Source organism: Musa acuminata, chromosome BXJ2-3 (assembly GCF_036884655.1).
Source record: "Musa acuminata AAA Group cultivar baxijiao chromosome BXJ2-3, Cavendish_Baxijiao_AAA, whole genome shotgun sequence".
Lineage (NCBI taxonomy): Eukaryota > Viridiplantae > Streptophyta > Magnoliopsida > Zingiberales > Musaceae > Musa > Musa acuminata.
In genome coordinates this window covers 31,275,480-31,285,830 of record NC_088340.1, presented here as the reverse complement: position 1 = coordinate 31,285,830, position 10,351 = coordinate 31,275,480, and the positions used below count along the sequence as shown (strand labels likewise).

Here is a 10,351-nt window from a genome sequence, read left to right as displayed (position 1 = left end):
GTTAACAATTTTTAGAAAAGATGAGATGTTTTTTAATTCGATTATATTATTTTTGTATATGACCTAAGAACAATATAACTATATTCAAAAACAGTGTGACCCAATTTCTTTTATCCTTAAAATCTCATAAAACCTTTCTACAATAATAATCAAGTCGTTTTTTCTCAAAGTTATAATAAATTCATTAAATTGAGTGAAATAAAAATATTATAACTTCATGTAATGACTTTAAAAAAAACATATTTGTAAGTTATTTGAAATGTTTCTTGAAAATTTAAAATTCAAAAAGAAAATAAAAATAGGAACCAGAAAAGATAAAATTAGGAGCTTTTTTAAGGAATTTGTTCAAAAAGCATTCCATGTTATAATATTATTTTGCTAAAAAGATTACAACGATAAGATTGTTCATTTGCCACATACGAATTCGAGTCATAAAAATAATTTTTTTTAATATTTAAAACAAAAATGGGAGATCAGAGCTTCGCTTTTTTAAGAAAAACTAATTACTAGCAGATAAGCCCCATTCCATACGTTCGAAATATGCCATTAGGTATATTGTAATAGACTTCCATCACCACTTCGCTCAACCAAGTTGTACAACGGCGAAGACGACCTCCCATGAACTCGTTAACTCGAGGCCCCCTCCTTTCTTCTTCCCCGCGGCAGCAGCGCCGCAGCCAGTGGTGGAACGCCGAGCACCCTCACCCCACCACCGAACGTCCCATCCCAGCCCGCCTCTCTTTTGCCGCCTTCTCCTCCTCTTCCCCCGCCGGCGCCGCCGCCATCTCCGTCTCGGCGGCGAAGCCGGTGGTCGTCGTGGGCTCCGCCAACGCCGACATCTACGTCGAGATCGACCGCCTCCCCCTTGAGGGCGAGACAATCGCCGCCCGCGCCGGGCAGACGCTCGCGGGCGGCAAGGGCGCCAACCAGGCCTGCTGCGGCGGCCGCCTTGACTACCCCACTTACTTCATCGGCCAGATCGGGGACGACGCCCATGGGCGCCTTATCGAGGATGCCCTCCGTGGCGGCGGCGTCCGCCTCGACCGCCTCGCGCGGGTGTCCAGCGCGCCCACCGGCCATGCCGTAGTGATGCTGCAGTCCGACGGGCAGAACGCCATCATCATCGTCGGCGGGGCCAACATGAGCTGCTGGCCCGAGGATCCCCGCGACGAGGACTTGGAGGTCGTCCGTAGTGCCGGAGTGCTGCTGCTGCAGCGCGAGATCCCCGATCGGGTCAATATCCAGGTCGCTCAGGTAATCGAAGATTTGCGGTTTTAAGATTACTTACCACTCATCATTGGAGCTGCGTACCTTTTTTGAGATCTGGAATTGCTTGCATCTTGCATCATGGCTGAATGCTTTTTTTTCCCCCTTCTGATCTGGATTTGCTTCGTTCTCCGGAATCCAAAATGTCATCTTTCCCTATTGTTACCATTTATGCGTCTTTATTTCCTTATACAGAAATTGGCTCTTTCTTCGTTTTCTCTCGGTGCAAGTCTGTTCTTTCTTCTTCTTATTCTATTGCTGTGCTAAATTTGAAAATCTCCCATTAAGTGGAAAAAGAGTCCAGACCTGTGCGCACAAGGTTGTCCAAGCTTTTTGAGTCCAAGCTTTCGAGGTGTCACGTGCACGAAGACCAGGTCGAGAGAGGTTTTCTAATCCAATTCCTCCGACACCCAAGTTAGTGATCCAAGGTAGATGCGTGTGGACGCGACGCAAGTGGTGAAAAATAACCCCTTTCGATTGTGGTAAAATGAGATTTTATATTTGGTCGTAAATATGTAAAATATTCTTTGGAATATTCTACCTATTTACGAGGTGTCACCAGCACGAAGACCAAGGTCGAGAGAGATTTTCTGACCCAATTTCTCTGATATCCAAGTTAGTGATCCAAAGTAGATGCATGTGGACGTGAGTGGTAAAAAATAACCGTTACGATTGTGGTAAAATGAGCTTTTATACTTGGTCGTAAATAGGTAGAATATTCTTTGGAATATCTTGTGGGGAGGCAATCCTCAACCACCTTTGACAACCTCACATTGGCCTTTTCTCCACATGAGCGACAAGGGGGGAGACAGCCAACAATTGCTTATCTTGGATCTTTGTCCACGCGTGAAGACCGGTGAGGGGGCATCCTTTGTCTCTTTTTTCTAGTTTGGATGCCATGTGGAGGCCATGTGTCGGATGATGATTGGTCGATGATATTCTCCCTATCATTTGTCCTCTTCCTCGAAGGTGCGCTTTAGGAATTTTTCCCAAGAGGTCCCGAAGTGCAGTTGTCAGCTTATCCGACACGTCCAACATCTCTCTCTTCTCTCTTCCCTTCCACTCAGCCATGGCAACCGTGATTGTTCAAAGGATGGGGAGAAGCTGGAAGGCGTTGAAGAACTTGTTGCTGAGTAACATCAACATCTCCATCGGCGAATCCTCGTCTCCGCTTGGGGGAAGTGTGCAAGGAGAGCCGAGACGGGCTCTCCATGCTGCTCTTGTCGACAAGTCTTCCACGGTGGCTGGCGAGTCCTTCATAGACGAGTTGCAAGAACTACAGGGGTGACTGCATCTGCTCTAGCTGGAGGACAAGAAAATGGAGGAGTGAGGGGGATCGGGGCCCTCGACCTCCATGCCTCGGTATCGAGGAGGGGTCAGAGCACCCGACCTCCACACATCTGTGGCGAGGGGGTCAGGGTGCTCGACCTTCATGCCTTATCAATGAAGGGGGTGGGGCACCCGACCTCCACAACTTGTACGAAGACTAACGAGGTCGAGAGAGGTTTCTCGACTCGATTCCTTCAACGCCCAAGTTAGTAACCCGAGATAGGTGCGTGTTGATGCGAGTGGTGAAAAATGACCCCTTGCAACTATGCTAAAATGAGCCTTTATACTTAGTCGTAAATGAGTGAATATTTTGTGGAATATTGTACAAGGAGGCAATCCTCAATCGCCACTAACAACCTCCCATTGGCCTTTTCTCCATGTGGGCGACAAGGGGGGAGACAACTTGCAATTACTTGTCTTGGACCCTTGTCCACGTGGGCAGATCAATGGGGCCAACTTGTCTCCTTCTTCCAGCCTGGATGTCACACGGAGGCCACGTGTCGGATGATGATTGGTCGACGATAATCTCTCTATCACTGATAATACTAATCTATCTCACTTTTGGATGAAGATAGAATACTTCTACTATTTCTCTAGGATGTTATAAATGCTGTTGGATGTGAAAAAAATTGATTTTTATCTTTGTTTGTGTTGTTAATAGAAATAAAACTTGGAAATTTATGCCCTAGAGTAACTTTAGTTTATCATATTATTATCTCTAAGTTCAGAAACAGGATTCTCTTCTTTAATACTTTTTTTCTTGATTGATGTTGAGCATTGATGTTAAGATGGATGAAAACTGTGTAGTTCTGTTTTACTTTGATCCTGCACCATTGAATTTCAAATTACCAAGTCTTTTTTCTTGACTTCAAGCGGTCTGATCTGGTTTGTTCTTGAGCTCACATGCTTGAAAGTGTTTCTTAGGGCTTGATATCTAATACTATGTTGATGTACGTTTTTGCTTCGTGTGTGCTGATTGCTTGCGTGGATAATTATCGGCTACAACACATGTTTTGTGTTGTTTCCTGCCTTCCTTTATAATGCCTGTCCATGTTTTGGCATTAAGTTGAATCCTTGTCATCTTCAGGCTGCAAAAGGTGCAGGAGTTCCTGTTATTCTAGATGCTGGAGGGAAGGAAGGTCCTGTTCCTGATGAACTCATAAAGCTTGTGGATATTTTCAGCCCAAATGAAACAGAGTTAGCACGTTTGACAGGAATGCCAACAGAGACTTTTGAACAGATCAGCCATGCTGCAAAAAGAATCCATGAGAAGGTGAGATCAATGTCTTAGCAATAACTTCATTCACCCCTTTTTTGCTTTTTGTTGCTTCTCGAAGAAACACTTAAAAGTGTCCTGAAACTTGGAATTGTCCCTTTATCAATGAATCGAGAGTATATTACTTTGCTTTGTTTTTTAATTTTTTAATGATAGCATATTTTAAAATGCATTATATCCTATCTTTTCTTTTTCCTTTTCGTCATAGGAAGTTATATGAGATGGACAAATGTTGAATACTATGTATAGGTATTAGATCATGGGACTTATATTTTTCAAAATATGGGTCCAAGATGAACTATTAAACCAACGAGTCTGACTTCTTTTTAGGATGATGCTTACCATGATTTTTTCAGAAAAATATTATTTTAAAAGTTGATGCTTTTATAAAACACAATTGATGTAACAAACACGAGACCTTTCTGAAAGGTCCTGTGATGGTTGCTCTTTTAATTCCTGCATTTGTTGTTTTTTGAGGTTCACTGATAATGTGAATACTCAGGACTGTACCTTCTGATATTTGATACAGATCAATGCAGGTCCTAAAATCAAATTCAAGGACTGTTAGTTTAGTATAGATCTAATCTTGTCGATAATTGTTCGTGCAATCTTTAGTATTCCAAAACATGCAATCTCCACATATCAAGTTGATTTGGCATCTAGCTGCCATCAAGAGCATATCAGCAATACTATGTTACTTAACAAACAGCATATAGGCAATTGAAGAATGATTTTATTAGAGAGATGCCCAGACATTAAATCTCATGAAGCATTAGATGGTAATGCTGCCACTTTTTTGTATCAGGCCGTCAAGAAAGTCCTAGTGAAACTTGGGGCAAAAGGTTCAGCTCTATTTATTGAAGGGGAAGATCCAATCGTACAACCCATCATACCTGCTTCAGAAGTTCTTGATACCACGGGAGCCGGTGATACCTTCACTGCTGCATTTGCTGTGGCTCTTGTTGAGTGCAAGCCCATGAAAGAATGCTTGAAATTTGCCGGTACAGAGAAACAAAACTCCTATTGCATGGTTCTCATGTCATCCTAGGTAACTAATAAAACTCCTTGATCGTTATGCTGCAGCTGCCGCAGCTTCACTCTGTGTTCAAGTTAAGGGGGCCATCCCAAGCATGCCTGACAGAGCTGCAGTTGTCGAGCTTCTACAGTCTCTCCAAGCTGATGCTGCTACAAAGTGAACAACTAAGCCAACATAATTCTCAAACTTTCGGAATAAACGTTGGCATGCCGTTTCTTCTTTTTGTTCCACCAAGTGTAATTACTTATCAGTGTTTAAAGTACAGGTATTGAATCAGTAATCTCTTTGGTGGGCATTTCCAGTGTGCCAACTTTTCATGGATGTTTTCTTCTTACTTTGAGCTACAACACCATATACCCTTTTGCAATTCTGCGCAAGGGGGAAATAAAACATTATCTCTCACCATGTCACTTTTCCTTTATAAGGGCAGCAGGACATCCAAGTGAGTATCATATGTCCAAGTTTTCAGTCTATTGTAATAATGCCTATTGCTTAACCTTTGGGTAGCAATTGATTATTTTCCCAAAGTGATTGTTTAATTTATGATGTGTTAATACAGACTGAGAAATTTATTGAGCTAATCACAGATGATGAATGTATATGCCAAAAACCTTTTAGCAGCTGATTTTACTTCGGCAGGAGATGAACTTGATCGAGTCGTTCATATTAATAATATCAATATCTGGTAAATTAGTGGCACAAGCAACTTCTTAAATCATCTAGGAATCTATTATTGTGAAATTTAACTTGTGTTTTTCGACTCCATGAATTATGAGATGATGTTGTGTCCCAAGTATTGTATTCCTTTATGCTACAAATAATTAAAGTGAATTTTTTGAAGAGATGATGAATCATGGGAGTGTGTGACTTGAGCTATTGATTAGCTCATATCAATTATTATTTTAGCTACACATCCAACCATCATGTAAACCCCCTATTTAGTAGGGGATATAGATCAGTTCATTTGAGAAGGATAAGGATATGGTCATACCTGAATTATGTTATGCATGAGCAGTCTCCATATCCCATAAAATACTGGTTTGATATGACTTGGCTTTTTCTTATATATATATATATATATATATATATATATATATATATATAATAATAATAATAATAATAATAATAATTATTATTATTATTATTATAAAACTTGTTCATGTATCCTTGGTAATGTTCATGCATCATTTTAGCTAATTCTATCAGTGTATGTTACAGTGATATGCTTCTTTTAAGTTCATTGTGTTACTTCTTGTATGCATAGATTTAACTGTCAGTCTAGTTTATATTTATTTGGTAGACTGATGGACACTTAACAACAAATGGAGTATATAGCAACCTCAAAGATGTTAATGGGTGAAACTTGCATCACATTACACATGCACATATGCATCTTCCTATTGACTTTGAAGAAATTGGCAGCCATCCCTACTCTTGTGCTTCACTTATAGCCAGCCTTCAGAGAATCCTTGCAAACAAACTCCCTTCACATGCCACCAAATCCATCAAGAACAAAAGAAATGCCCCTGACCAACGTCTCCCATGCTATGATATAATATTATTTGACGATATGAAGTCTACGTTATATGATCCATCCTGTATCACCTAATATGAAGTATCCAATGATAAAAACGATTAAAATTCGATCGTTATCAACTTATATCGATCGGTAACGATCATATTTCAACTAATATTGATCAAGGGTAAAAAATGATTTGATTCCAACGATCCATTAGACCGTTTGAATTAGTAAAAGAGGTTTTTAAGCCCTTTCTATTCTCTCGTTCTTTCCTTTTACACTCTCTCTAACTTTTCTACTCTCATTCACTTTCCCCACTCATATATTTCTCTTATTTGTACTTTTTGAACTTTACAAAATTATGATTTATGGATTGGATTAAGCTTAAAAGATTAATTAAGGAGGATTAACACTCAAGTCAAATGAACAACTCTATAATCAAAGATATACATTTTTTTCTCATTTTTTGATCATTTTTTAGATGAATAATCATATTTTTGATTCTCTAATCAAAAGATATGTGATACTATTCTTTTCTAATTTAAATTAACTTTACTAAATTTATATTTATTTTTAATTTATTTTTTTTATATCTATTTTTAAAAATATTTTAAGTTAATTTGTACTATTGACACATTCTATCGTGCCGACACACGATACATCGATATAAGATCATATATATTATATCATCGATTAATCGGTACATTGTTTCTTACCAGTAAAACAAACTTTACTCCTGATTCAAGTCAATCGCCTAAACCTATATAAAAGTCAGCATAAGCCCTTCCTTCCTCGTAAATTCTACCTCATTTCAAGAAGGATGATTAGTTCTGATACATGTGATGCATTTTACTTGCACATTTAGTCCATTTGTATCATTTTTGATCTATAACTTTTATGATAAGATAATGTTCATGTCCTTGGAGAGTAACAAAATGAGTCAAGAGAGAGAGAGAGAGAGAGAGAGAGAGAGAGAGAGAGAGACCGTCTTCTCACCTTTAAGATTCGATAAGCAAAGTGTAATAATGTGTACGAGTTCTGGCTGTTGTCATCTGCAATCATGAAGAAGAAATGGAGCCAATAGCATTCATGACTCCAAATTCCCCTTCGTAAACAACTGACGCTTTCACCATAAACTCCAGCTACCAAACAAGAACAAGACCAACCATGGCCAAGCATTTAATGTAGCCGTACCAAAAGCTTGGATTCCTCACGCAGAAAAGCCGTGTCACTCACTCTGATCTCCCAGCCTGCTTCTCTGAATCATTAGTGTCCTTACACGGAGGCTAAACATAGAGTGAGCCCAGAATCGATTAGAGTTTCCCTGTTTCTACATCGTCGATTCATACCCATCTTATGAACACACACAAGCAGCATGAGGGAGTAAAGCAGTATGTTACTGTCGCTGCTTGCTGTGGATGAGAGTAGGGACGATGTCTTGCAAGAGACCATGGCCTTCGGCTTGCTGGTTAATGTTACTGTTCATGGGGGACGGCTGATGCGACAGCAGGTCGCCGCGAAAGCTCGTCGTCGGTGGAGGTGGCGCTAAGCGAAGATTGACTGGGCTGTGATGAGTGTGCTGCCCTTCGTAGGTGGTGACCACGACCGACGAATCCTGATACGATCTCTCCACTCTCTTCTTCACGTTGCACTTGGGCGCCGTGCACCGGTAGTAGCTTCTGCGGCTGATGTGTTAGCAAAGGAGATGGTGTAATGGGAAGCTGGAAGCTGGAAGCTGGCGCAGTATACGTACTGACCTGGGATATGGGCTGTTCTTGACTGCCTTCTGCCCGTACTTCCTCCATCGATATCCGTCTTCGAGATGATCAACCTCGCTCTTGGTCATGAATGCAATCCGTGGCTCCCTCTGCCTTCTCTCGCCTTTCTTCCTTGGCTTGTTCCTGTTCCACATGAAAAGATCACATCACAGTTCACACTACCACCTCTTTCAGCTCTGGTTCCGGAGACCCGTGCATCTCTCATCCTAAATTGCACCATGGCAGATCATAAGCAGATCAAAGGGAATAGGGAAACCCTACATACCGTGATTTGTTCTGCTAGTGGAGGAGAGAAACCCTAGACGCTAGACAAGTGTTCTTATCCCAGTAGAACAACAAGTCCAAAAGGCAAAAGCAATTAGCATATAAACTACTCATTTCTAAGCCGCCTATCATAATTGACTGCCACCAATCAGGAACAGAGAAAGGAGAGCAAGCAAAACATGCACAGAACCGATCAAAACCTACACTTTCTTGAACTTGTCACGCCCTTCTTCACCCCCTGCTGCCTGCCTCTCCTCTCCCTCCTCCTGCTTCGGCCGATCCGTCTTGCGGGCACCCAAGTCTTCTTCCCCTGCCGCTTCCGTCGACGACGAAGTCATCGAGGAGTTGGGAGTCACCGGAGCCGTGCCGTCGCCGCCCGCCAACAATTCACACGGCTCATGTGCACCGCCGAGCAGGTGTGACCTAGGGCTCGGGTCATCGAAGGCCGGAACCAGATTGTGGAAGTCCACCGGCGAGTCGTGGAGGTAGTCGGTGAAGCTCAGGAACGGCGATAGCGTTTTGAGGTCGGAAACCTGCAGACTGTTGGCTGCACCGCTGCTGCTGCTGCCCGGCTTCTGCGGCGACACCGACGACGGTTCACCGTGGAAAGGGAAGTGATCATGGCGGCGGCCATAGTGGTCGGCCTCGTCTCCGGACATAGGGAGAGAAGGCAGTCAGTGGGAGGAAGAGTGTGGCTTTTGCCTTCCTTCTTTTGTTTTGGTGGACATAGATAAGTGGACGTCTTCATGACGCAAGAATCGTTGACGATGAGCCCCGAACCGTTCGATCTCGATCCGACGTCGAAGAGTGCGGCCACACCGCGGACGCGTTCCTCTACGGTGTGCGCCCGACCGCAGTGCCTTTAGGTTCCTAGACCACTTCCCCTACCCTTTCACGCTCCACCCACTCTCCCACCGCTCTCGTGATTGGAGAAACCGATGGCTCCACAGGTCAGCTCAGAGTAGCCCACTTCGATACCGGCTCCGAAAAGCCGTAAAAAGTGGAGCCATGTGGGGCGTGGGGTCCATTCCCAATGGCGACACATGATCTAGTTTAGTCCGTCCGGATCGCGACAGCACACCAACCCGATCGATGACCGAGATGTGGCTGCTCTCTCCCCACCTCATGCATTGAGTTCCTCCGCCATGGCTTCCCTTCGCGTCGTGCTCTCTTCATGTCTACAGGTCTTCGAGATGTGGCTGCAATAAGTTGTCAGCATCGTCTTAAGTGTGCTGAAATCAATCACTCGGTCGTGCTCTTTTCTGCTGCATGCTGCTCATTTAGCTCGCACAGAAAGAGAGGGGTAGGAACGGAGTCGTTGTATCCGGTAGAGCTTCTGATACGCTTTTGAGTGCAGCTGCGAGAAAGAGAAAGATCTGTGGAGCTTCTTCTGCGAGGATGGATGAGTCAAATCCAAGTCCTCTCGTAGACCGCACAATGATCTGTTTGCATGTGCACCAGTAAATATTTACATTAGAACATCCTTAATTCCCTGCCAACACTCTTCCAGCTCTGCCTGGGTTTGACTTTGCTGAAGAGTTGCACTGGTCTCTGTAGCTTCGGTTCTCTTCACAAGAGCTGGTTTGGTTTCATTCACTGAAATCATGGAAAGGATGCAGTGCTTTTGTTATCATCCTTGGGTACCTAATGACATCAAACTGCGATCGCGGATTGGGAATATGTGTATAAGCTTATGAGACGTACGGCATGGGGTTGGAGGCGTCACGGCGTCGGATCCGAGAAAGGAGTGCGATGGTGTCTACACTTCACAGTAGAAAACATGAGTCGGTCGCTCGAGCTCGATGACGACGACTACTGTTTCTCCCTCTTCGCTGCAGAGAGAGAGAGAGAGAGAGAGAGAGATTGGGGACCAAGTGGTGGTC

The 10,351-nt window shown here is 43.0% G+C and overlaps 2 protein-coding genes across 2 annotated transcripts; one reads left to right on the top strand and one right to left on the bottom strand.

Moving 5' to 3' along the window:
- Nucleotides 1-536: 536 nt before the first annotated feature.
- LOC103974352 (ribokinase) lies at nt 537-5,465 on the top strand. The gene is made up of 4 exons (XM_009389158.3): nt 537-1,254; nt 3,683-3,868; nt 4,677-4,872; nt 4,955-5,465. The coding sequence occupies exons 1-4, from the start codon at nt 619-621 to the stop codon at nt 5,065-5,067; spliced, it is 1,131 nt and encodes a 376-aa protein (XP_009387433.2). The 5' UTR covers nt 537-618; the 3' UTR covers nt 5,068-5,465.
- A 1,979-nt stretch (nt 5,466-7,444) lies between these two features.
- On the bottom strand, nt 7,445-9,185 carry LOC135607697 (WRKY transcription factor 71-like). The gene is made up of 3 exons (XM_065099703.1): nt 8,673-9,185; nt 8,184-8,327; nt 7,445-8,105 (listed from the first exon to the last, which is right to left on the bottom strand). Exons 1-3 carry the CDS (start codon nt 9,125-9,127, stop codon nt 7,823-7,825), a joined length of 882 nt encoding a protein of 293 aa, XP_064955775.1. The 5' UTR covers nt 9,128-9,185; the 3' UTR covers nt 7,445-7,822.
- Between the last annotated feature and the right edge of the window lie 1,166 nt (nt 9,186-10,351).

What these genes read in the sequence shown, in the direction of transcription:
- LOC103974352 (XM_009389158.3), top strand. Translation starts at nt 619, where the DNA reads ATGAACTCGTTAACTCGAGGCCCCCTCCTTTCTTCTTCCCCGCGGCAG. An exon ending in TCAATATCCAGGTCGCTCAG is followed by an intron (nt 1,255 to 3,682) that starts GTAATCGAAGAT and finishes TGTCATCTTCAG; the next exon opens with GCTGCAAAAGGTGCAGGAGT. An exon ending in AGAATGCTTGAAATTTGCCG is followed by an intron (nt 4,873 to 4,954) that starts GTACAGAGAAAC and finishes GTTATGCTGCAG; the next exon opens with CTGCCGCAGCTTCACTCTGT.
- LOC135607697 (XM_065099703.1), bottom strand. Translation starts at nt 9,127, where the DNA reads ATGTCCGGAGACGAGGCCGACCACTATGGCCGCCGCCATGATCACTTC. An exon ending in CGTGACAAGTTCAAGAAAGT is followed by an intron (nt 8,328 to 8,672) that starts GTAGGTTTTGAT and finishes CATGTGGAACAG; the next exon opens with GAACAAGCCAAGGAAGAAAG. An exon ending in AAGAACAGCCCATATCCCAG is followed by an intron (nt 8,106 to 8,183) that starts GTCAGTACGTAT and finishes CATCAGCCGCAG; the next exon opens with AAGCTACTACCGGTGCACGG.